The following is a 27,367-nucleotide window of genomic DNA, read 5'->3' on the forward strand; positions in this document are numbered from 1 at the left end:
AAACGCGTCAAAACGCCAAAAAATGGGGTCAAAAGTCGCCCAAAGCACAAAACGACACGACAATTGTGTAATGCAACAAAAATAAACACACACACGCACAACACTCCCGCACAAGCGACAAAATTGTAGTCGCAAAAATGACGACAAAAACACAAAAAAGCCCCAAAAAGCCCTCAAAAGACGGGTTTAAAGCCAAAAAGACATGCCCAGCCTATAGTAAAAGACAGGCCGCATTGAAATACATAGGCCACCTGACTGCAAAAACTTCTATATTGTTTCTGCTTTGTTTCATTTTTATTATTATGGCCCGCAGCAGTCATAGACTGCAAGGACCATATTGTAACTGGTACGAGGGTCGAACACTCAAAAAGTCCAAAACGTCAAAAAAACGCGTCAAAACGCCCAAAAATGGGGTCAAAAGTCGCCCAAAGCACAAAATGACACGACAATTGTGTAACACAACAAAAATACACACACACACGCACAACACCAACGCACAAACGTCAAAATTGTAGTCGCAAAAATGACGACAAAAAAACAAAAAAGCCCCAAAAAGCCCTCAAAGAACGGGTTTAAAGCCAAAAAGACATGCCCAGCCTATAGTAAAAGACAGGCCGCATTGAAATACATAGGCCACCTGACTGCAAAAACTTCTATATTGTTTTTCGAATGTTTTTTTATTATTATTATTATTATTATTGTTTCTAACGGCGTCTTTGAGCTCAAATTTGACCCCCGCCACATACCCGAAAACTCACCAAAATTGGCACACATCTGGGATAAATTGAAAATGAATTTTCGGCAAAGACAACATCACCCCCCCCACGATGATGACATCACGGCGAGCGTTCCCGTAAAAAAAATGAATGGGCCGAAAATCGCTTATGGGGCCAAAAAAAAATATTTTGAAATACTGTTACGAAACCAAAACACGCGTGTTGGGGATATCCCAAAGAAGTTATGAAATCATTATGGGATGGCCACACGACTTACGGCTTGTCGGCCATTTTGTGGCGAACTCAGAAAAATGGCGAATTTCGTGTTTTTTGACAATATGGGAAAACGACACTTTTGTTTAAGCGATTTTCATGAAATTGCACACACATGCCAAAACCATGATTCTACAATAACCAAAGAAGTTTCGTTGACCTTTGACCTTGGCAAGGGGCGGCCATCTTGAATTTTCAAAAAAAAGCACCTTTAGTAACGGATACAAACGAAAACTCGTCCTAGGGATTTTTATCGATCTTTTTGAAATTTCTCGGGCATCAATGGCAAGCTACTGTGGACAAAATGTTGGAATTAGAAGTTGTAGAATTTGAAACACGTGCGCGTGGCGAATTCGCAACCGTCGCCATTTTAGCTAGCTCGCACATATTTTATCGAAATAGCCTGAAACTGAAATATGCGATAACCTGGCCCACACTGAACAAAACGATGTCACATACGACAAAATCGATAAAGGAATGTGGCCGTGGTAAACAAAAAACGGTCGCAAAAAAAAGTGCTGACTCGGCTAAAAAAAAAAATTTCGGATTTTTTTTTTTTATGAATCGGCTAGCGAAACCCAGATAACTTTGTCGGGTATATCCAAACAAAGTTTTGAAATCATTATGTGATGGCGACACGACCTACGGTTTGGCGGCCATTTTGTGCCAAAATCCGCCATTTTGAGTTTTTCGCGTTTTTACACAATATGGAAAAATGAACTTTTTTTCGAGCGATTTTCACGAAATTTGACGCGCATGTCCCTAGTGTAAGTTTACAATCACCTCTGGAGTTTTGTCGACCTTTGACCTCGGGAAAAGGCGGCCATCTTGAATTTTCTATAAAAAACACCTTTACCACCAGATTCAAACGTAAACTTGTCGTTGGAATTTTCATCGATCGTCTCGAAACTTTTTGGGCATCAACGGCAAGCTACTGTGGAAAAAATGTTGGAATTAGAAGTTGTAGATTTTAAACGGCGTGCGCGTGGCGAGCTAGCAAAGTGGCGCACTGTTATAACTCCCATGCATTTCAATACAATACAGTGAAAATTGAATGCATGCATTCATGCCTGAAACAGATTACATTGAAAAACACTGGATATGGACATATAAGGAATGTGGGCGTGGTTAGCATAAAACCACTGTTGCTAAGGACGACAAAAAGTTTACTTTTACCGATTTGTCCGAAACTGAAGTCAATCTGTTCGTCCTCCCGAGGGGACCAAAATATAAAATGGTTGCTATGGAGATAAAATCAACATAAAAGCCGCCATTTTGGAAAAAGTGGGTTTTTTAGCAACTTATGACATATAACTCTCACCAATGGAGGAATGTGTTTTTCTGAGTCAGTTGATGATGCTGATCGCTATGCTAGCACTTTTAGCTATGTTAGCATAACTATCATAGTTAGCATAATTAGCATTTTAGGTAATGTGTTTTTCTGAGTCAGTTGATGATGCTGATCGCTATGCTAGCACTTTTAGCCACATTAGCATAGTTAGCATAGTTAGCATAATTAGCATTTTAGGTAATGTATTTTTCTGAGTCAGTTGATGATGCTGATCACTATGCTAGCACTTTTAGCCACATTAGCATAGCTAGCATAGTTAGCATAATTAGCATTTTAGGTAATGTGTTTTTCTGAGTTGGTTGATGATGCTGATCGCTATGCTAGCACTTTTAGCCACATTAGCATAGCTAGCATAGTTAGCATAATTAGCATTTTAGGTAATGTGTTTTTCTGAGTCAGTTGATGATGCTGATCGCTATGCTAGCACTTTTAGCCACATTAGCATAGCTAGCATAGTTAGCATAATTAGCATTTTAGGTATTGTGTTTTTCTGAGTCAGTTGATGATGCTGATCGCTATGCTAGCACTTTTAGCCACATTAGCATAGCTAGCATAGCTAGCATAATTAGCATTTTAGGTAATGTGTTTTTCTGAGTCAGTTGATGACGCTGATCGCTATGCTAGCACTTTTAGCCACATTAGTATAGCTAGCATAGTTAGCATAATTAGCATTTTGAGCAATGTGTTTTTCTGAGAGTATTAAAGATGCTGTTCGCTATATTAGCACTTTTAGGTATATTAGCATAACTAGCATAGTTAGCATAATTAGGATATTAAACAATGTTTTTGAGAGTCAGTTGATGATGCTAATCACAATGCCATCTCTTTTAGCCACACTAGCATAAATAGCATATTTTAAATAGTTAGCATATTAAACAATGTGTTTTTCTGAGTCAGTTGATGATGCTAATTGCTATGCTAGCACTTTTAGCTACATTAGCACCGTTAGCATAATAAGCTCTTTAAGCAGTTTCCCCTCTCTTTCACTTTTCATTGTGGATCATTATTTGATTTTCAATTGATAGTGCAATCATGTCTCCATCATGCACGTGCATTACCTTTGGAGCCCAGTAATTAGCATATCACAGCTCAAACCAAGGGTGTCAAAAGTTATTTTGGTTCGGGGGCCACATTCAACCTGTCTGATCACAGCTGGACAGGGGGGTATTCCAGGAGGCATGTTTAAAGAACACTGACTGTAAGCCTGAACTCTGGCTGAAATCCGCCTGAACTTGCTTACTTGGGGTATTTCGGTACCAAAAGGCCGGATATGAGTTGGCGTAATTACGCTTGACTTGGTAACCCTGGGTTAATGCACGTGCATAAAGACATTCTCAATGGATCGCCAATTTACGGAGTCACCATGGAAACGCAAAGGGAATGGTATTCCACAATCCCTTGCGGTGCCGATCTAACAGCAGCACCAAAGTTACACTTACTTAATTTAATTAATTTGAATGATAGTAAAATAACAGTCTGAAAACTACGTGTTATTTTTAAACTGACTAAACAAAAAAATGATTTATCTTAACTGAAGAGGGGGTACGGAAAAATATGAAACACTGCCTAAAATTTATGCGCAAATGTGAAAATTAATAAAAATTAAACTAAAATATCTTTGTAAACTTTTGTGAATATAACAAGAATTTTGAGTTAAGCTCTTTTGCTCTCCTGAAACTTCAAAACCATAAAAACAGCACATTTCACTGTGCTAAATCAATAAAATGTCCAAGGATCTTTTCCTGGTTGGCTCCCTAAATTTGGAGGCACCATCTACTTTCTTCCTGACCTTTGATGGAGCTCCATCAGTGACTGACATCATGTGATCAGTTTACTCAAACATTGTCCTGCGCGGTAACTAGAGAGCTGACTGTCATCAGCTGCTGCTGTTGTGTCCTTCTACTCAAGAAACTGTGCTGTGGAGGTCTCTTCAACACCTCTAATAAATATGCACAGCTGTACAATATCTGTGATGTCGGTGCTGTCATCAATAGACACTGAAATTGCAAAAGATTCCTTTATTCCTTCATTTGGCCGCCCAAGTCTCCTCAGAGATGTATCTGCAATCGTAATCCTTGACAACCTTATGTTGGCAAAAGTCAATTGCTTTTTGGGGCACAACACTGAAAATGGTTTGGAAGTTTGCTCCAACTTGTCTGCAGTAAGGAAGCTGTCACTGCTCCATCAGTGACGTTACAGCTGCAGTAAATGCAAAGGGTTGCTTTCTCTGTTCCGGTAACAATTTGTAAAAAATTTTATTTTCTTCACTGCAAATGGTGAAACTTTCCTTTATGATGTGTCCCATATTGGTGCTGAATGCTATACTCTTTGAGCACTGCAACCTGTTGATGACATACAAAGCATGCAGATTTTGCATTAAGCTTCCTGAACAAATAAAACTTTCCATTTTTCCTGGAAAGCTTTGCAATCCACTTCACTTTTTGACAACATTTTGGTCATTAGGGTGTCACTACTGATCATCCTTATAGCAAGATAACAGTGGTAAGGCTCATAGGGAACCTTTTATTTCTTATTGACAACATTTTGTTCATTAGGGTGGCTCTCTTAGCAAAGATGGACTTAAATTCTTCATAAGCATTCATTAAAATCTCCAACGGTGCCTCTGTATGCTGCACCTTTCCTCTCTCCTTCACTTTCCATGGTGGATCATGAATTTGGTGATCAATTGAGAGAGTGTCAGCGTGCACGTCCATCACTCCTGGAGCTCAGGGATTATCAGATGGCGAGTTAAACCTTTCTGGAACAGGACGCAGTTCTTGAGAAGTTAAAGCATTTTTTCTACTGGAGAATAATCTTTGGTTTCAAATGAAAAGATTTTTCCAGGAACAGCAGCAGCGACCTCATATCTGAAACTTGAGGGACAAAAAAAAAAGTGTCAGGCTGGTACCACCATATTACAAACAAATACAACAATTAGAGTAAAATAAAAATAAAAAACATCATCATGATCAATGATATCTTGATTTTATTATTGCTATATTTACCAATTCCTAAACAATTCTTTATAAAAATAAACAATTCTTTATAAACATGTTATCTTTTCAAATTGAGAATAATATTTTTTGGAAGATAAATTATTTTTGATGTTTCATGTCAAAGTCAAAGAATTTTCAAGGACACTGCAGGGAGTTGAACCCCGTCTGGCTGAAGCCAGAGTACCAACTACCAGTGCCTTTTGCTTTTTTGACAGAACATGGAAGCAAAACCTGTATTTCAACCTGCATTAGACTTCTAATGATCAAACACATTTGAAGTGAATGTCAATCCAATTGCTTTAAAAAGCTGTTAGAAATTAGGTGTCTTTGTGTCACATGCTTGTTGAAATACAGTAAAAGAAACCGAACATTTGAACATGAACACATGCATTGAAGAACAAAAATCAAGAACTTACCCTTTAAAATAGATATGCCATTTAATATGACATTTAACATGAAAGAAAGTTATAAAATAATGTTTCCCAGAAAATGCACTCCATCATGTTTCACCCCCCCCCCCTTTTCACTAGAAACAAATCCAACGACAATTCCCCACCCTACAATAAACACCAGGCTGTCTCCAGCAGAAAACTCCCCCCTCTAGGATGCACTAAATGAACAGAGGATCCCCTCGTGGTCACTAAAGTAAATTTGACTGACCACGGCCTTGACAGTAAATTTGGAAGTTTTGGCATAGACATGATCTATGATGGTTTCCCCCCTCTCTGTTGTGGGAGAAGTGACATGCTGCCTGAAGCCTCTGTCCGTCATCAGATTAAAAATGGAAGAGGACTTCAGGATGTCTTCATTAAAATCTCCCATCACTACTACTGATTCACTTTGAGTTTCTAACCAAAGTACTAAATCCTGTAGGTGGGATCTAAACAGCACTACAGGATAGGAGGGGGGCCGATACACTACAGCTAACACTAAATTTAGAGCCAGACTCCTGTAAACAATACACTCCAAATTAAGGTCTGGCTTCTCCAGAATTTGGTAGTCTCCTCCGTCCGTACAGTAGATCCCAACCCCACCATGTTGCTGGCTCTTCAGGCCAACTAATGCTGGGTTGGTTCCACTGTAGGAAACCCCTCTCGGACGGCTGTGGAAACTGAAGCCGTCCATTTGGACAGCTTCTAAGGCAGAACTAGGGGTCAGCCATGTCTCCGTCACAGCAATGCAGTTAGGCTGCAGCTGCTGTGTACAGTGGGCCAGATAGGAGACATGTCTGCATAATCCCTGAACATTCAGCAGGAAAACTCTGAAAGAAGACGGGTCACATCTTTCACCACTCAGGAGGGGGGGCATCTTCTGCAGAGCAGCCTTCGCATGTTTATTGCAGTAAATCGCCTTTTCCTTAAAATCCCGAATGATTAACCCCTCGATGGTCCTGACCCGACTCACAGCAACATACACCTGTCCAGCAGCAAAGATCTTGTTAAAGGAGACCACAGCCTTGTCCACGGTCAGGCCTTGTACCTTGTGGACGGTACAAGCCCATGCCAGCTTGAGTGGGAACTGTCTCCTCATCCCCCCCTTTTGGCTCACCCGCTCTTCCTCGGGCTCTATAGCAGTGGAACCAGGCAAGTCGGCTTTGGCACACGTTCTCCGAGCTATTTTCCCAATTTCCTCGTCGTCAAATTTCACATAAACATATTTTGGAAACCCCCCCTCTGTGTAAGATTCAATGTGGGTGACTATGCCGCATGCCCCATTTACCAATCCATCTGTGATGTCTAAATTTTTGCATAGCATCACTCGAGCGTTGACTCCCAATAACAGCCTCTCTTCCAAACAGCTGTTCTTCACTTTTTTATGATGCCCACTCATCAGTTGCAGTTTACCCGTCTCTTTACTCGGGATAAAGTCTTCTGCAACAATTTCACAATAATTTTCACATGTAATTTTCAGCTGCTCCAAGTTGTGTTGAAACACTTGGGCATTGGTGGGGAAAATGTGCAAAGCCGTGCTGTCCTCGCCCGTTTCACACTGCTTCAGCATTTGCACATCACTGGGCAACAATTTAGTGTCTTTTGTACGCGTCCTAAGCCTGTTTAACATCTGTGCAAATGCTTGGTCTTTCTGTCGGACGATCTCTCTCAGTTCAACCACTTTGAAGCACATGGACCACAAATTTAGCTCAGATTTGTCTGCATAAAGTGGTTTCCCTCTAACGGGAGGCAACTGATAGAAATCTCCAACAGCGATAATTGACACTTTTCCAAATGGGGAAAAGTCACCTGTTTGTTTAATTTGTCGCAGTCTGCCGTGGATGTAGATCAATAGTCTGTGGTCCACCATGGAAATCTCATCAGTGATCAAAATCTGCAAATCGTGGTACTTAACGCGCATAGAATTAAGTTTCTCCTCGCCCAAAGGAGAGTACGGCAGACGGAATTCTGTACCGATTCCAAATGTAGTGTGAATGGTTGCTGCCTTCAGACTGTAGGCAGCAATCCCTGTGGGGGCGGTCAGCAGAACCGACACAGCGTCCGGCTGGAGACACAGAGGTGACAGCAACCTCGTAGCCTCGTACTGGATCGCTCTGATCAGGTGGCTCTTTCCAGTCCCTGCACCGCCTGTAACAAACATGTGCAGAGGATCTGGATTCTGACCTGAGACCTTCTGTAAACACCACTCTCTGACATGTAGGAAGGTGGAGAGCTGCAGCTCATTCAGAGAGCTGATGAGCAACAGCCCCTCCTCCCTACTGAGACCGGGACTCTTCTCTAGTCGAGCAGCTTCTCCACGGAGAACATCCAGATCTGGAATGTCCTCCTGATGTTCCCCCTCTGTCCCTCTCTCTACCAGCTGCTCTCGCTGCTCCATCTCACTCTCCCGCTGCTCCAACTGGGCCCCGGGGACCAAAATGTCCCATGCAGCCTCCAAAAACTCTGCATCCGACAGCTCAGCCTGGGCCAGCTCTAACGCATCAGCCTCAAGCTCGAACTTCTCCCGGTTCCGATCAACAACACTTTCAACAGTGTGTTCACCGCTACGAAGACGCACTGTACCATTCTTATAATAATCCTGATAGAATTTGAAATCCTGCGGTTTCAGGTCGTCGTCCGTGCGATACGGGAGGAATAATTGGAGAATACTCAAATGAAACCGCTCCGGATTTTTGTGCTCGGAGAAGCGCGCATAACGGACGACTGCAGGTTTGGTGCGTGTGCGTTTTACGACCAGACCACAATTATTTTGGAGCTCTATCGCATTTTTGGAGCTTTCGTTTTTTGACAATAGCCGATATTCGGACGCGAAAGTAGCAATGCACAGGTCGTCAAATTCCTGATCGTGTGGCCTATTTTTGTACCGGTCCACGATGTTTAGCATCCACTGGGACCCGGACTCATCTTGCTGCTGCAGAACAGCAAGCGGTTTGCTCATCCTAATGATGTTGTCCCCGGTTGGAATGAACACAACTTTTCTGGAGCATTCTTTTAGGTGCATATTAGCCAATCTATACACTGCTTCTTGAGCCGACACATGCCGATTGTGTAAATATACGGTGCCTAATTTCTTCAGTGTCTCTTTTGCACTGGTGTTTCCCTTTTCCGCTTCTTTTTGGGTGTTTCGCAACAACAGGCCAATTTCGCGCTCTTCTTTTGAAATGTACGAGATGATGTACACGACGCAAGCGAACGCATCAACGATGTACTGAATGTCCATGTTTGCATTCCAACATTTTAACAGGGACTTGTTGTAGGGGTTGATCCAGATTTCATTTTTGTTTCTTTTTAGGACGACCTGGCTTCTCCGATGGCAGGCCCTGAACAGTTTCTCGTATATTTCCTGGTCAATTTGGAAATACTCAAAGATCTGCTCCAGGGTTTTGAATTCTGATTTGTCGTCATTAACAACGCGATTAATTTCGGTCAAAAAGTCAAATGCCTCCGCAGCAATCTGCTTCTTCATGTCAATCTTCCAGCAGATGCATTCTAATTTGGATACTTCGCCGGCTTTAACGTTCGGGTCGGTACATTTTGGGCATTTCACAATCTTTTCATCTTCGATAACAAATGTGCGGCCGGATGCTGTTTTTGGAAAGTTGAAGCGACATTTGGTCCCGCCCTTCTTACATGACTTGGTGTGGTTCCTAGAGTGCTGCTGGACAGCCAGAACAATTTCCTTCAACACTTCATCCTGAGGAATCTCGCAGGTGACGTATCTATCTATGAACGCCGCGACCTCCTCTTCCGACTCTTTCCCTATCCGTGGAGCCCCCTCAATCCAAAACAAAACATGCACGTGAGGGGACCCACGCTGCTGAAACTCAATCCTATAAAAGAAATCCACAATTTTCCCTATAGGATTAGCCGGAGACATCAGGACCACCCTCAGGAAACAGTGCCAGCGGAAGTCAAACATGCGTGCTGCTGTGACACTGTTCCTGCGCAACAATTCACACCTCTCAGCCCAATCCAACTGGTCAGCTGTCTGGGTTCTCCCCTCCTGTCTTAACACAGTGTCGAGGAGATTTTTCCAACGCATGTCGGCAGCAGAGAACGAACAGAACCACGTTGGAATACCCAGCTGACGAACACAGGCCAACAGGTCCTTCTGTGTTGCCTGCCAGAATGCCGGAGTGCCTCGAATAGGCCGGAGGAAACAAAAGCCCTGATCTGCTTCCAGCAGCTTCTTCAGGGTTTTCTCAGAATGTGCATCGGCACTTACACCTTCAGATGCACTTCCTGATTTTTCTTTTCTGAGAGCCACAGACACACTAGAAACAACCTTCTCCACCTCCGACATGTACTGTGCAAAAAAGATGTACTCGACGTTCTGTGCAAACCTACCGTCAGCATGGAGGATCCTGTTGTTAAAGTAACGCGATAGAGTTAATTTGAACTTTCTGCTTTCATGGTAAACGTTTTTACCATCGGGAAAGATGACAGGAAAACATTTAGCTTCATTTTCTCGATTAGTCAATAATCGGACCGGATTATTGCCTTCCGCCGGGGCCAAATTCAAAATGTCTTCAAAATACTGATCCAGGACTTCTTGGCCGATGTCCACTGGGAACAGAGCAGAATCTTGGAACATGCAGTGATTCTGTCTGTCATGGAGAAGCTCATCTTCTCCATCATCGGCCTCATCCTCTTTTTTGTCCGTCTGCTTTTCTGGTTCGTTTCGATTTTCTTCTTCCAATTCTTCTTTACAAAAGTCATTGAGCCAAGCTTCATTAAAGTCTATGTCTTTGTAATATTTATTGTTGCGTTTCAAATACTGCAAGGCCCGCCTAATGTGCATGGTATCCACAAACTGATACTCATAATGACCTTTGTAAGTCAGTTTACGCTTTAATTTGACGCGCAACAGAGACCCTTCCATGTCAGACCGAGGCAGCACATTGGTCGTTTGCACCAAGTTGGCAGGAACACACGTGATTGGGCCGTGAACACCATTCTGCCCACCTTTAGGCAGAGCAAGCATCTTCATGAAAGGTATATGCAGTGCAATCAGATGCTGCTCTAGACTATTTAAACAGGCCAACTCAGGTGGGACAGGACAAACCTCCAGGTTATTACCGACCCACTCAGGCGGGGTCAGACCTCTTTTTAACTTTGAGTCGCAGCAGTGGCAAATCCAAAGAGCGCTCCTCGCCGTCTCTAAAAACAAACATGGGCTCTCACAGTCCATGTTGCAGCGGTGCAGGTAGTCCTCACTAATGCACACATCTGCAATCTCTGCCATCTTCGCAGATTTGCTGTAAGTCTCCCTGACACACAGCAAAACCTGGTGATGGAACAGAAGTCTGTTGCACACACAGCAAACAAACTCTGGACCCTTTTCCACCTTTTTTAGGAAGTCCTGCATGACTTCCTGAAAACTCTCCGCTTTCTTTTTATTCAATTGCCTCTTCTGTTGAACATTATTTATGACACTCTTTCTGAATGCAGGGTTTTCTCTGTATCGCTTTTTGATTGCAACATTAACCTTAATCTTGTGTGTGGCGTCTCTTTTATTTTTGTCTATGCTCAGAGCTTTCACCTTGGTCCTGTGGGCCGAGTCTCCGCTATATTTCTGTTTGCTCAGAGCTTTCACATTGGTTCTGTGTGCTGCATTATCTCTATATTTTTGTTTGCTCAGAGCTTTCACCACGATCTTGTGTGCTGCATTATCTCTATATTTTTGTTTGCTCAGAGCTTTCACCACGATCTTGTGTGCTGCATTATCTCTATATTTTTGTTTGCTCAGAGCTTTCACCATGATCTTGTGCGCTGTATTATCTCTATATTTTTGTATGCTCAGAGCTTTCATCATGGTCTTGTGTGCGGCATCGTGTCTATATTTTGCTTTCACTTTTGACTTTAACATTTCTCTATAATCTTCATTTTCAACGTAACTTATTTGTCGCCGTGTCTTAATTATCAACTTCACTTTCTGTCTGTAACTTGCATCTTTAAAATATTTTTTTTGGATGGTGTGCTTCAACCGTTCCCTCTCGTTTTCTCTGTAGATTTTTCCTTTAAACTTTTTTGTTGTTTGTTGCCTTTTTTGGGATAGAAAGTATTTAGTAGTTAAATTTCTACATTTAATCTGGCTGTCAGTTATTGAATTTGTCTGTACGCCTGTCAAATTATTGTCATCTTTGGCATATGAACGCATGTAATATGTTTTTGGTTGTTTGTTGGCAGAGGGACAACAACTAGCACAGCGGTCCTGTTGTGGATCTTTAACACACAAAACAGTCTCAAAATGTGTTCCACCACAATTTTCTATATAAATTGCATTTTCACATAATTGCTGACCGCTGCTCTGGTGCCGAAGCCACCTGCCATCAAACAATACAAAAACATTTACTCCTAACAAATCAGCCGTGGCTTGAATTTCCACGTCTGTGGCCCAAACACTAACAAACCGCATTCTAGATTTGGTTATGTACTCAGCCACAGAGGAGTACTCGCGCCCAATTACCCAGCTGTACAGATCGGGGTTTGTTTCCAATTGTTTAACGATGGCTAACCGAATTTTTCTGTGGCTGTTTTGGGATCCGCTCACAGCCTGAGAGATGGCCCTAAAGTAACAATTTCCATCTCCAATAATTTTTTCGTTGGTACAAGGGGGCCCTAACAAACCAATGGGAGGAGCAGGTGGGGCATTAAAATTTTGGAACTCAATATTTAACATTGAGGACAGAGCCTGGCAGACATGCCGATTTAAAGGGTTAAAATAGAAAATTTCCTGCTCAGGCTCACTAAAAATTACATCCTGTTCCTCCACAGCAACATCATCTAATTTGACTTTCTTCAGGTTTTCGACTGAAGGGTCTGCATTATCAATTTTTGAATCCATTTTTCGTTTTGTTGCTGTCTGTTTAGATTCTACAGTGACATCTAATGAAGTGTCATGGAAGAGGCTCTCTTTGCAGAGGTTCAGGGAGTTACTTTCTGCAGGACTTCCTAAGAAAGGGTTAAATGTATTGGAAGCAGAAAAAACAACACCAACTATTTCAAACTCTGTGAGGACAATGCCCTCAACTGACCTCTGCAGGTAGTCGTGAACTTCACCCACAGAGTCAAAAAACAAAACTACACTGGATCCATCAGGGACCCTCATCCCTTCAGGACTGCGAGAATGGGAGTCTACAATAGCCCAGCGTCCATTCTCAGCAATGACGGCACACGTGTTCTCACACAGTGTCAGCAGACATGTGTTGTACTTTGCCGTCATCCTAGCCAACCCCTCCTTCAGGGGAACCAACACACCCACATCAACAAATTCACCCGAATCGATTTTAGCATCCCCGCTAACAACTTCCCCAAAAGCACAGGACAGTTCAACCCCATCCACCACTACTTGATCTGGAAGATCAGTCGCTCTCAGAAAACCTGCAGAGTCAGTGATTTTGTTCTGTCTCTGCAGGTCCGAGTAAACCTGATCTCCAGCAAGCAGCACAGAATCTAACTCACAACAGTCCCACTGAAACACACCTTTAACAGTGTGCTTGGCAGCAGCCACCAAAGAGATGGCCATGCACTGCCGCCCAGTGTTGCTCCCAAACAGCTCACTGCCCTGGTGAAACGATCCTCTGATGCTGGGGAACTTTAACGTACCAGCAGCAGGAACAGGACCAGGCTCCTGGACCTCAGAGGTTAGCAGCTCATCATCCGAGGAGCCAAACGTTACACCAACCTCCATGTCAACTGAACTAGAGTCTGACACAGCCTCAACACTACAACTGGCAGGAGCAGCAACCACCTCACTGTTACCTTCAGAGGGACCAAACAGGATTACAGGGTCTGAACTTGGCTGAACCACACAGCAGATGCAGGAAGGAGAACAGCTCTTACCTTTGCTGCTCTTCTTACCTCCTGCAGCAGGCCGTCCACGCTGCTGCTGGTCCTTTAGAAAAAATAGGAGAAAAGAAAGACATTACTTTAAAAGGATACAAGGCTTAGGAAGCATTTTGATCATACTTGCCCAAGAATCATGTCTGCTACTAAAAGAGCACACAACAAAAGCTTAAGTAGGAACACAAACAAACATGTCAAACTTAAAATGAATATAAATAAATAAAAACGTCAATATTGAGGTTTTTTCTGTTCTTCTCTCACCTGGTCCACAGGCCGCTCCACCGTCACGTCCTTGGTAGGAGACCTAGGTGTCACCCCCACACGGTCCTGCATACAAACATGAAATGTATTTAAGGTCACACTTTTACCATGAACTAGGTGCTGCAGCATTCTGACTGAATGAAACTACAAAGTCATTATACCTGAGCCGGCACCCTCTCCTTCCTGGCACGCCTGGCAGGTGAAGGCCGGGGTTTCACCTCCACGTGCTCGGGAACCTCCGCCTTAGTGAAAAACAGAAGAACACAAAAGATACACACCATTAAATGTGTTTAAGAAAGAACATTTCACTTTAAAACTCTATTTTGACCTCTACAACACACAACATTAATGTGTCCTCTTCTTACCTGGGGCCTGGGGGCAGCCCTCTGGGATGCAGCCACAGCCCTCCGGCGACGTCTAGCACGAGACGTCTGACGAATAATGACAAACACCAGAAAAAAGTATTTAGGAGCAGTTTTAAAGCTATTCTGAACTCTGAGCATCAAGACAAAACACTTACCTTGTTCCCAGCGGGAACAGGCGCAGCAGCTCCAGCACAGTCCAGATCTGACGGGTAAAATTTGTCCATCAGATCCAGAATAGCAGGGCTGAAGCGCACGGGCGACACCGGGAGAGGAGCAGCCTGTGGAATAGAAAACACAGAAATGTTATCATGTGGACACAACAAACACACTGCAGTTTTATTTTTCCTGCAACTCACCTGCTCCAATCCCCGCCCGTGCCAGGATGCCAGAGGAGAGCGGTCTGCACCCGAAGGACTGGCTTTCTGTAGAGAGTGAGAAAGAAAGAGAAAACTATTTAGACACTTGAACTAGCCTCTTCCATGGACCACAGACCTGCTCTGCACACGCCACTTCTGGTCTGGCTTTCAAGGAAGCTGGATTCACCTTGAACACATGTACAAGTTTAAAACAGGAAAATCATTTCATTTGTATAAAGTGAGCTGACGCTTACCTTTGCCTTCCCTACCTTGCAAGCCCACTCAAAAGGGTTGGTTGGAGGAGGGGACACAGGGTGCTCCCTCACAACCACCTTAGGAGCGACTCGCCGCACGGCAGGCCGGGGCGACGCAGGAGGAGGCGCCTGGACCTCTGGCTCCACCAGCTGCAGAGCAGAGTAGTTCCACAGCAGGGAAGCCAGAAGGACCATCCCTCCATCGTCACTCAGGTGGACCTGAGAGACACAAAAAAACAAAAAACCCCACGAGATTTAATTTGAGACTTATTGTACTGAGAAAAGCTGTCTGCATCAAAAACAACCAGAACCATCAACCTACCCCATCGCGGGCCCACAGCTCCAAGTGGTCCAAGCTGAAGTGCTCAGCAACAGACAGGTACTTAATGCCTGCACAGGAATGAAAGTTAGTGACCTGTTCCCCCAGACAATCATCTACATGACAACCAACAAGGACATGATGTTATACCCATCTGCGCCGCCACTCGGTTGAAGTCCTGGCGGAGGAACGTCTGCAGGTCCGGGGCCACAGTCAGGCGAGGCGGGAAGTCCAGGACGAAGAGCTGGTAAAACAATCCCACAAACACACAAACCAGCTTCAGTAATTACACTTTCTGCTGCTGCTGCATCCCCCTCTGCTTCTCTTCAACGTGCAACGATTAAAACACACTTACCTTGGACCACTTGGACTGGAACAGAGCCAGGAGCCGCCTGAAGTCCACAGCTGCCTCGGGGAGCGTCCGGCTGGCCGTCAGGTTGTTGCTGGGGGCGAGAAGACACACAAGATCGGGGGTACGTGGAATGTTTGCGTGCCTTACCTCTTTGTACAGCTCGGCTGCACTGGCGCCAGGGGTGGAAATGAACCCGAAGGTCATGCCCCCACCCCCAGGCATCCGGACGATCCCGTCCACCAGGGCGCGAAGGTGGGAGTCTCCTACCACCAGGACGAACTGGAACACATGCAGTTGTTGTCATAGCCATAACTTACACTGGGTAACAGTCAGTCACAGGTACTTTACCTTCTCCCCGGGAGACTCTGGCGGCACAAGGCACTTGTGGCTCTTCCCGGTGGCAGAAGACACTGGCCATCTTCGCACGGGGTGCCTAAACCCAGTGCCGGAGCCTGGGAAATACAACACGTTAGGGTGTGTTCTCTTTTTAGCCAACAGCACATACACATGCATCAATTCATAAAAGATTCGGGAGCAGAATAAAACTGATGCAATAATGGAGAGAGAAAAAAAATCTCAGTTACTTACGTGAACTCGGAGCACTCGGGCTTGGATGGCCAGTCGGTCCCAGGTCCATGGGCGCGAAGTTCCTGGCACGGGCTCTGCGGTGGTCCTTGCCCCGTGGCATCTACACAAAGATCATAAACACACAAAAACACACAAAAACACTTTTAGCACAACCAGTACTTTTATAATATAAGATCATTTTGTCCAATATACATTAAAACTAATTTTCCTTGACAATATAAATAATAGCAGTACGTTTAAAAAGCATTGTATGTTTCTTTCAGAATAAACTTTAGAAAAAGATTTACAGCAAGCAAAAATAGTTGCCACTGTTGGTGAGCAGTCAATCTTTTATTCAGTATTATTCTATTAATCTATTCCAAAACACAGAATGAAATACTGTGCTATATATCCTTTTTGTTTTAAAAAACAGATCTTAAAGAAAATATAACTTTTTGCTGACCACTGCAGCAGCAGAAGCAGGACATGCTAAAATTCACATGGACAGTCAGCCCAGAAATAAGATAAATCTGGCCAAGCAGCAGGAAATGGCCAAAACGACAATAAAAAATAAAATAAAAACAAAAATCAGCCAGGTGCATTAACAGGTCTCTTTCATGTCAGGAAAACTGATTTAGTGCAGCAACCAGCATGTTCAAAATGTTTGCAGCAGAAAAACCCGTCTGACTTCTGACTGTGCAGCTGCAAGTTACATTTATTACAATCAAGATTTTTATCTGAACTGTCATTTCATTTAAAAAGAAAGTTGAAATACTAGAAAGCATTTTTTTCAAGAGGTTTTTTACCCTTTGGAGAAAAGCACACCTGTTTTTAATAAGATACCCTTTGAAAAGTAACATTACTAGTTCAAAATGGCTTCTTCTGCTACATATATGAAGTCTATTTTGGTGAGCCATCAGTTCTTTATTCATTACTTCTATTAATCTTTTCCAAAACACTTCTACAGAATGAAATAAATGTGCTTTAAATCTTTTTTGTTTTAACAAACAGATCTTAAAGAAAATCTAACTTTTTACCAATATTTTCCTCCAGAGGATGCACAGATCACAAACAGGCATTTAATTTCGCATCAAGTCAGCGAATAAACTCTACAGTTTCAGGAGATCCTCAGCCATAAATCCACAGATCTGACTAAATTCAACTTCATCATTTAGCTGAGGTTACACAATCTCACAAACTTGCATCAAAACAACATGCAGCTCCATGAGTGATCATTAAGAAACCAGCTGCACCAGCAAGCCCAAACCATCCATAGGTAAATTCACACTAAAAATCACAGCATTCAAATTAAATCTACCAAGTAGAATCAATCACAACATCCAGGAGTCAACAGTAACAATCACTGCGAAGACAGTAACTAATACATAATAGCATCTACCTACATGCAAATGTAACCCAATGTGAGTCACATTTCAGGTTAAATGAGCAAGAAAAAAAAAAAAGAATCCTAGCAGGTTCTATTTGTAATGATCTTACCAATCCATGTGAACTTGGAACATTTTAAACACAAAATAATACCCCAATTTAAAAATGTCATACGTTTTAATAAACTCTTAATGACTTAACAAAAGAACACTTATTTAATAAATGCTTTACCTCTTTGACAAAAGATTTAGAACATAGCTGAATTTTTTCATGTGCAGTTAGATTTTTTTAAATGCAACTCTTAATGCATTTTAAGACATTTTTAATTCTAAACTGAATGAAAGCAATACAATCAGCACTGAATTGAATAATGAATAACAGCAAAATATATATAAAATCACCAAGCAATAACACAATAAAATTAGACAATGCCACAGCAATAAAGCAGCAAACCGCATGAACAGATGAGTGAACACCGACCGACACCCCCCCCCCCCCCACACACACACACCATTCCGGCAACATCAAACACACCGACTGTCCTTTGAAGTTAAAGCTAAAGCCAAGTCGAAGCTGCGCCACTAATAAATTACACAAATGCAACAATCACAACAGCAAAAATATGAAACAATACTTTAGCTTTGGGTAATTCCATACTGACAAAGCTAACACAAACTAGCTTGCTTCAAGAAACGTCCACTTGATGTTAAGATAACTTCAACACGAGGCAAGGTCACTGATAAAAATCACACAAATGCAACACTCATGTTTTATATTTACAACAGCAGAAAAATAAATCAAGCATTTTACTCTCAAATACTTTCAAGTTTGGGTCTGGACTAGCTAGCTAACGCGCTAGCTAGCTAGCTTCAAAATGTCATCCTTTTGAAGTTAAGCTAACTTCAACACGAGGCAAAGTCACCGATAAAATTACACAAATAATGCAACACTCATCTTCACAACAGCAGCAAAATAAACCAAGCATTTCACTCAAATACTTTTAAATTTGGTCTTTCAATGTTCAGGCTTGCTAACGCTAGTTAGCTAGCTTAAAACGGCAATGCTTTGAAGTTCGGCTAAACTTCGACACACAGCAAACAAAGTGACTAAAATGCAACACTCTTTTTTACAACAGCAGAAATATAAAGCACAAGCATTTTACTCTCAAATACGTCTGAGATATTTATGAAACGCTTACCTTCTCGACCTAAAAAGTGGGCCGGGGCAACAAAATGGAGTCCTACAGAGACAGAGTAGAGAAGAAAAAACGGGGGGATGGGTGGAGAATAAAAACTCTTCGTGGAAATAGATGGAGTTAAATCCTCTTTTGGTCGAAGTAACAGGCAGTAGAGATCCTTCTCTGGCGAAAATCAGCCGATCCTCTGGGTGCAGAAACCAAGGAAAACCTTTTCTCACAGAGCTCTGACAGACACGTCCGATCACTCAGAAGTCCCGTGTGAAAAGGGACGAATTCTCCACCGTTCCAGAAGCTTCTACCACCTTGGACCAATCACAGACAGCCACACCCCAATTGTTGTTGACGTGATTGGATAGAAAACGGGCAAAACCATTTGTAGGACTTTTGCAACTACAAAATCATAATACTTTATTATTCACAACGTTTTAAGCACCGACTCAGCATTAGTTACTGTTTGCAGAAAAAAAGAGTGAATCTGTGAATTACAACAGTGACAACGCTTTTATATAAAATAGTATCAGCATTTATTTAATTCCTTTCAAAATTTGTCTACAGCAGCTTCACAAAATGGCGGCTTCCTGGTGGAATAAAAACGTTTAATATATAATGTATTTTTTTATAAATGACTCTTTTGTGACATTTCTAAGCAATACAAACTAATTTGACATAAAATACACCTTTGTGAATGGACAAGATGTTTTTTTTTAATCATACTTTGTTAGCAGAGAGCAGTTTTTTTATTGGTGATGACTTATGAGCATGTAGCACAACAGTTAAAATGTATTTACATTTTAACTGTCTGTATCAATGCCCCCCCCCCCCTTAAAACCTGATTACTATTTTCAATTTAAATAAAAAAACACCTTTGTATTTAAAAATGATTATAGATTTTTTTTGGTTACATTTGTTCCCCTAAAATTTGGAAGCCTATTTTTAAGTACAAAGCATCTTTATATCATCAGAAAAAATAAATACCCACCTGTCCACATTCAATGAGGTTTGAACTGCTCCATTTCTCCTTTAAAGACTGATGGTTTTCTTTAATTCTGGCCTAACATGATTTTTTTAACATGTTCACACACAGAAAGTTGTTTGAATTCTTACAAAAAGGTAAAATTGCTACCACATCAGTATGTAAGCTAGATGAGCTTTTGTGAGTGTTACATGTCAATCATTGTAGGTTATGGGAAGCATTCAAGCATCTTCACTCAGTGAGAAAATGACAGAATACCACGTTGACTTGATTTATTCATATCATAAAGAACACAGGTGTCAGTGACAGATAACTGCTTTGCCATCCAGACTCTGCTGACGCTCACAGCATCTCCTCATCAGCTCAGTCATCTCCAGCTCCTTCTGAAGACCTTTGACCCGCCTCGCTTCAGTTAGCTGTTGGAATCTGATCCTGTTCTTCACTTCACCTCTTTTCTTCTGGATGAGACGGATCATCTAAGTGAAGATCTCCTCACTCTCCTCCACCTGCTGTTGAAGCAGCTGTGAGATGAGACGGTGTTATGTTCTTCCACAGAGCAGAGAGAACAGATTGTGATCAGTGTGACAGAACATCCTCATCACCTCATCATGACTGGAGGAGCAGATGTTCTCTTGCAGGTTCTTGGAGGGTCCCACCAGCTTGTGTTTCTTCAATGCAGCTGCTTTCAAATGAGGCTGAAGGTGTTCCTCCCAGGAAGGAGAAAGGCTGGTCAGACAGGACTTCAGGGCGTGTCGTTTTTTCCAGTGCAGACGTCACAGACCACATCTGCTCCGCATCTCTAAGCAGCTTGAAGTTCCTGTGACAACAGTGGCACATATTATTCAGAAGTTTAAGACCCACGGTACAGTAGCCAACCTCACTGGACGATGGAAGAGGAACATTGATGACAAACTGAGGAGACGGATAGTTGGATTGTATCCAAAGAGCCCAGAACAACCTCCAAAGACATTAAAGGTGAACTCCTAGATCAAGGTACATCAGTGTCAGATCGCACCATTCGTCGTCGTTGTTTGAGCCAGAGTGGACTTCAAAAACGCACATTGACAAGCCACAAAGCTTCTGGGAAAATGTCCTTTGGACAGATGAGACAAAACTGGAGCTTTTTGGTGAGGCACATCAGCTCTATGTTCATAGACTCAAAAATGAAGCATCCAATGAAAAGAACACTGTCCCTACTGTGAAACATGGAGGAGGCTCAGTTCTGTTTTGGGGCTGCTCTGCTGCATCTGCCACAGGGTGTCTTGAAGTTGTGCAAGGTTAAGATGAAATCTCCAGATTATCAAGGCATTCCGGGTAGAAATGTGCTGCATAGTGTCAGAAAGCTTGGTCTCAGCTGGAGGTCATGGGTCTGCCAACAGGCCAATGATCCAAAACACACAGCCAAAACCCCCTAAGAATGGCTCAGAGAAAAGCGTTGGACCATTCTGAAGTGGCCTTCTATGAGCCCACATCTGAATCCCATTGAACATCAGTGGAAGGAGCTGAAACATGCCATTTGGAGAAGACACCCGTCAAACCTGAGACAACTGAAGCAGTTTGTTCATGAGGAGTGGGCCAAAATACCTGTGGACAGGTGCAGAAGGCTCATTGACAAATACAGAAACCGTTTCATTGCAGTGGTTACCTCAAAAGGTTGTGCAACAAAATAATAAGTTATGGAGGTACCATCATTTTTGTCCAGCCCTATTTCATTAGTTTTTTTTAAATAATTCTGTTAATCAACAACTCAAAATTAATGGCTGATTGTGATTATTTAACTTTCAAAAATGTTTTATTTATTGTTACTTTTGAACGTTTCAAGTCATTTCAGTGAGCATTGGGGACTTTCTTTCTTTAACTGAGGGGTACCAACTATTTTGTGCACCACTCTTGGTACCATCTAGTGAATAAAAAAATGTACTACACTCAAAGTGAACATAGAGAATTATAATTGTGGCTCAAAATAGATCATTTCTATTTCACTTAAGAGCGAATAAATATGTAAATCTTTAAATATATCTGTTAATATAAATGTATTTGTAAATACTTGTATATAAAATTATTAAAATTATTTCTGGAAGATGCTGCTCCTTTTTTCTCCTCAGAACAAGGATAGAACTTTAGAAAAGAAAACATCCACAGAGACCTTCATGCAGCAATAAACCAGATCAGGTTTCTCACTCCAGGCCACTGAAGAGCAGGAAACCCGCAGGATCAGAATTTATCTGCCCCCAGCTGCTCAGGAACTTTGCAGAGCATCTCTGTGATGTACTCACATGTACACCATAGTACCAAAAGTATACACTCACCTGCCTTGACTCACATGAACTGAAGTGTCGCCCATCCAGTTCAGACTCTGTGCAGGTCAGTCCAGGTCATCCCACAGACTCTGTCCTCCATGTCTTCATGGACCTTGTTGGAAGAGGAAGGGATGCAGTCCAAAGTGCAGCACCTGGCAGATGGAGCCTCCCCTTGAAGATTCTTAGAGACAGAAACACACATCATGAAAAACAGAAACCTCCTCCAAATATCATTTCCTATCAATGAACAGAGAACAGCAGAGTGTACCTGTCCTCTGGAGCTGGAACAATGTTTGCTGAGGATGGTGCTGACTGTGGGTCCTGGATGGAGCTGAACATCTGTGTGTAGCGTCTAGACCAATTGTTCAAATCCTGCATCCTCACTCTGGAAAAGTCGACTGAGAGAATCCAGCAGCTGCAGGTTCATGATGACTGGAAAAGACAAACACATTTATCAAACACACACATTTCAGGTGTGTCTAAACATTTTTCTGTCACTGAATCCTGCTAAAAAGCACAACAAGAATGTTAGAATTACATTAGGTATTTAAAAGAAGCCCCAAAATGTACTTTGAACCTGAAGTTGGATTTTTTGATTCAGGAAAATACTTTTTTGTAACATGTTACAAATGTAACATCTATCAACTTCACAAAGGAAGTTTCTTCAGTCTGAATCTTCTGAACAGTCAGCCCAGACTCAGCTGTGTGTTTGATGAGGAGCTCAGCAGACACATCCAGAGATTTCAGGTCAGGGAAATATGAGGAAATGTTCAGATAAAGTCTGAACATGTGAGCAGGATCCAGCTTCATGTCCTGACTAGCAGACAGCAAAGAGCTGCCCTGAGACCGTTCACTGCAGTCAGACCAGCATCCCTCACTGTCACTGACGTCACACACAGCCCCCCCTCTCTGAGAGACCACCAGTCTGCTGGCTTTAACGCTCACATCTGCAGACGTGGAGCCCCGCCTTCTCCGTTTCAGAGACCCCCACCTGCCCCGATCCACGCGCTACATAGTCAAATTCAAATGAAGTTTATTTCTATAGCACCTTTCATGGAAAACACAGCTCAAGGTGCTGTACATAAAAACAAACAAGAATGCAGAAAAGAACAATCCCTATTCATGCAATAAAATAAACAAACACAATTAAACTCATGTACCTTCATCTTCCTCCAAGTGTGACATCATCATCATCACGTTTCCTTCTCCTCATCAAGCTGAACTGGAGTCTCTGCAGGATTCGTTGTTGATTCTCCTGCAGCTGTCTCTGCTTCTCAGGGCTTTCTGCTGCAGATGAGACATTTTTCAGAAACAAAAACACATCTCAAACACACACATGAGTGAGATGGAAAAGCCACAGAGTTCTTAGTTGGACAATCAGATAGTTGAGAAATCTATTTTCTAAATCTGGACCCTCCAGAAAAAAAACATCCTACACCACCATCAAAGATCCTCAAATGTCACAGTAAAAGAGGAGGATTTCTTTAAGGAAGATGCTGCTACTTTGTTCTCCTAAGAACAAGGACAGAACTTTAGAAAAGAAAACATCCACAGAGACCTTCATGCAGCAATAAACCAGATCAGGTTTCTCACTCCAGGCCACTGAAGAGCAGGGAAGCAGCTGAGGGCAGATGACATCAGGACTCTGTGCAGGCCAGTCCAGTTCATCCACACCAGACTCTGTCCTCTGACTCTGATTAGAGTATGTTAGAATGTTAGAATGACATTGGGTATTTTTTAACAAGCTCTAAAAGTACTTTGAACCTTGCTCCTTTTACATCTAGATCCAGTTAAGAAGCCACTTAACAATAAAAACTAATGAAAGTAAAGTTGGATTTTTTTTTATTCAGGATAAAATCTTATTTTTTATATCATGTGTTCAATCAGTCTTAGCTTTATATCAGAAAATTAAACCTAGGAACAAATGTGACATCTATCAACTTTATAAAGGAGATTTCTTCAGTCTGAATCTTCTGAACAGTCAGCTCAGACTCACTTGTGTGTTTGATGAGGAGCTCAGCAGACACATCCAGAGATTTCAGGTCAGGTAAATATGAGGAAATGTTCAGCTAAACTGCCATTAGTCACCTCTGGTTTTTTAGCAGCTCGCTGGGTCTTCCACCTTTCAAAAGGTCACAGGGAGCATCGATGGCTTCCACATATGAATAAAGGGCCTAAAAGAAAATGCAGTTTGTTATTTTAACAGGAAACTTTTTTATTCCATTCAAATGCAGGCTGTATGTGACTCTAGTGCCACATTTATAGATATTTTTGTTGGAAATCCAGGATCAATCCATGATTCACAGGTTCTACGTAAAAGCCCAATTTATGTAAATAAAACATACCCACCTGAAGGAATCTTTTGGGTGATGGTGGGTATCACTGCATTGCACATCCCATCATGCTGCTGACATGAGGAATGCCATTGAGGCCCGTTACAACCAGGGCACGCTCTGTGGTGGAGAGAGAGCATTTCGCATGATAAGGAGGAGAGCAATATTTCTGGGGGCGTTGGAAGTAAAACCAACCTTTGCAATGAAAATCATTGCCTGCAGCACCATCCTGCACAATGTGTGCATCTGTGAAGGGGACTGCTGGGAGCCGCAGATGTTGAGCCACAAAGGGCAACACCAGGAACCAGCAGGACGAGCAAAGTGGCGTCCATCTGCGAGGACAAATCTCTGCTTTCCTTTCAACTCCAACTGTGTCCGACATGACTCTGGAGGACCATGATGATTGTTAACATGTATACAAATATATGTTAACATATAAAACGAAATTGTAAATATGTACATTTGATATCTGTATGAAAATCCTTTTGGGATTGTTAAAAATACCTCAGATTTAAATAATACATGTAAATTATTCAATTTTTTGTTCATGCATTTATTAAACAAATAGGAAAAACAACGGCAACATAACATTTTTGAACAATGTTTTCAACTCAAGTAAGCTGAACAGACTATCGTGTTGCTCTTTGTCCTTTCCTCTGGCTCTTTCAACAAAAAACTTTACCCCACTATGACAACGATTAACAGTTTATTAATAAATGAAGACAAATCTAATCATGATCGAGTGTCTCTCTTCCCTCCATGATCCGGCACGAGCTTGCCTGAAAACAAATAAGCTATCTTTCTCCATCCATAGATGGATTAGATTTTCCTCTTCCTCGTCTGTCCCTTCATATATAAACACATTAAAAAATGTTTTAATAACTTATGACTACGTTTAGAAGTCACTGCTTTTTGATGTAATAACTAGCGTTTGTTTTTAGCCTTCGGGGCTAATTCGCGTTAGCGTTAGCATTACCGAACTTGATGAGCTTCAAAACAATCTAGGTTGTCGATTGAGGAATATAACATATTAAACACATCATCTTATGCATTTACACATATATTTTACAACAGTTACTAGATACTTTTTAATATACTTACATGTTTCGGTTGTTTTCCTTGCGCAACCGGCAGCTATCTTCGAATAATTCAAACGCAATGAATTGTGGTTCACACGCATTGCATTGTGGTCCGAACGCAGTGCATTCTGGTAGGGATGGCCCGTTTGACACGGCGTTTCGGAGTGCGGTTCACCTTGATAAAAAAAAGTGTTTCAGCATACAGTGTCTGGGAAATAATAGCTCAGCGGGATAAACAGTGGTATGAACATCATGAGATTTTGAGTTCGACTCCAGTCTTTAACGGTTTTTTGCGTTTATTTTTTTATTCCATGTGATGTGTATTTTGCTGTGTCAAGCACTTCTCACAGAGAAAACCTCACACGTTGTGTTGTTTTATGTTTTTTTAATCATCGTCAACAACATTGTTCTGTTTCACGTTTTTTCATCATTTCCACAAGGAGCTTTGTTGAAACATACGTCGATATATATCCAGTCTGCCACCAGAAGCCACTGTTCTGTGTGGTTTCGAAGTTGTGAATGGGTGGTTCATTTTTCCGGCACAATTACATGAACCCCAATGAGTCTTCATGGGGCTTCTATTCGCATCCCTAGGAATCAGCGTCAGTTCATTGCATTTTACCATGTCTCCTAGTAAAAAACGTTCTTTGGCTTAGGATCATTTCAATTCGGTTCTTCCTAATTAAACAATACACTGAGGACGTTGTATATAGAGAAATCACTGGGATCAAGATACACTGGCTTGCCACTTTGACGTCAGTGACAGTAGCTCAGCGGTATAATTGGAGGCACATGCTTTCAGAGGTTCTAGGTTCGAGCCCCGAATTCGACGTTTTTTTTGCGTTTATTTTTTTCTTCATGTGATGTGTATTTTGCCGTGTCAAGCACTTCTCACAGAAAAAAAAGAAGTTGCAGTGATGAAGACGCTGATGGACTCTTCATGCTCCTCCAAGGACCAGAAAGGCAGATGTGTGCACATCCTCAAAATCACACACACACTTACATTCACACTGACGTTTGTGTTCATAAGGCTTTTTTGTTCATAGTAGTTTCAGATTGTGTCAGTCATGAAAGTAAAAATCTTGTCAATAACTGTTTCAGAAATAAAAGTCTCTTAACACTGGAGAAATGAACAGGTGTTTTTCATGTCAGTTTTCACATATTAGCATTATACCTAAAATAACATTGATTCTATGAGCTATAGTCAAATGAACTGTTATCTGAATGGAAGATTCATGCATTCATCTCTTCACTCAAGTTCTGGCCCTTCATTTTAAAAGCTTTGACTCAAAGACACATTCTTGTCAAATATGTGAAAACTTTCACTGTTGGACAGTAACACATAATGAAAAATGGGTTCATAAATTCAAACAAACTCTTCATACTTTCATACTAAGGAGTTAACACGTCTACAGCCAAAAGAGGCAACAACACAAGAAAAATGTGACCTGCTGAGGATGTTTAACCTAGAAAGTCAGGTTTCTATCCAGCCATCCATTTTCTTCACCAGTTTGATCCTTTTTGGGGACACAGAGCTGCAAGAGTCTGGCTACTGTTGGGCTAAGGCAGAACTTCTCAATTATTTTTTGCAAGGCCCCCCCTAGGAAAAAAAAATATTTCAGGCCCCCCCTAACCCCCTCCCCCCCACACACACACTCGTCACGGAGACAATACATTAGTTTAGTATCTAAAAATTGAGTAAGTATTCATGAAATTGTATCTTTTAACAATAAAATAGGAAAAAAGAAATATAAATCCACTTCCAACAAATATTAAATTTATTTTGCCACACAGAAACCCTGTTCTAGTCTAAAACAGAATAAAACCTTAAAATAAAAAGTCTGTCAGTCCTTACTTAGCTAGAAACATTTTGACATAATGAACCATTTGATGCTGAGAAAAATAATTCAATCAATAAATACAATTTAATGTAAATTGATTTAAAACATTAACAAAGCAGCACCAATATATTTAATGTTTTTAGTCTG

The 27,367-nt window shown here is 41.8% G+C and overlaps 1 protein-coding gene and 1 long non-coding RNA gene across 5 annotated transcripts; both read right to left on the reverse strand.

The window, feature by feature from the left end:
- Positions 1-5,514: 5,514 nt before the first annotated feature.
- LOC101164028 (uncharacterized) lies at positions 5,515-19,248 on the reverse strand. Of its 2 annotated transcripts, XM_078938690.1 has the most exons (13): positions 18,695-19,248; positions 16,132-16,231; positions 15,892-15,995; positions 15,547-15,822; positions 15,342-15,435; positions 15,195-15,262; positions 14,873-15,091; positions 14,619-14,684; positions 14,418-14,540; positions 14,263-14,328; positions 14,059-14,139; positions 13,898-13,963; positions 5,515-13,685 (listed from the first exon to the last, which is right to left on the reverse strand). In XM_078938690.1, exons 2-13 carry the CDS (start codon positions 16,229-16,231, stop codon positions 5,937-5,939), a joined length of 9,012 nt encoding a protein of 3,003 aa, XP_078794816.1. In that variant the 5' UTR covers positions 18,695-19,248; the 3' UTR covers positions 5,515-5,936. The 2 variants fall into 2 exon arrangements, with proteins under 2 accessions (XP_078794816.1, XP_078794817.1); XM_078938691.1 differs by lacking the exon at positions 14,619-14,684.
- Positions 19,249-19,924: 676 nt separating this feature from the next.
- Positions 19,925-25,477, reverse strand: LOC105358354 (uncharacterized). 3 transcript variants are annotated; one of them, XR_013652269.1, is made up of 9 exons: positions 25,402-25,477; positions 24,496-24,686; positions 24,317-24,420; positions 24,056-24,141; positions 23,128-23,660; positions 22,236-22,399; positions 21,991-22,148; positions 20,270-20,484; positions 19,925-20,188 (listed from the first exon to the last, which is right to left on the reverse strand). It is a non-coding gene; the product is annotated as an uncharacterized LOC105358354 (long non-coding RNA). The 3 variants fall into 3 exon arrangements; XR_002874031.2 differs by having other exon boundaries at positions 21,977-22,148; XR_013652268.1 differs by having other exon boundaries at positions 21,977-22,148; positions 23,964-24,141.
- Between the last annotated feature and the right edge of the window lie 1,890 nt (positions 25,478-27,367).

Source organism: Oryzias latipes, chromosome 20, assembly GCF_053564925.1.
Source record: "Oryzias latipes strain Hd-rR chromosome 20, Olatipes_Hd-rR_3.1".
NCBI classification, from domain to species: Eukaryota; Metazoa; Chordata; class Actinopteri; order Beloniformes; family Adrianichthyidae; genus Oryzias; species Oryzias latipes.

Excerpts from the sequence above, each read along its gene's own strand:
- LOC101164028 (XM_078938690.1), bottom strand. The coding sequence starts at position 16,231 with ATGCCACGGGGCAAGGACCACCGCAGAGCCCGTGCCAGGAACTTCGCG. Across the intron at positions 15,263-15,341 it reads CCGAGTGGCGGCGCAGATGG|GCATTAAGTACCTGTCTGTT; the intron begins GTATAACATCAT and ends ATTCCTGTGCAG. Across the intron at positions 15,092-15,194 it reads AGCTGTGGGCCCGCGATGGG|GTCCACCTGAGTGACGATGG; the intron begins GTAGGTTGATGG and ends TGTGTCTCTCAG.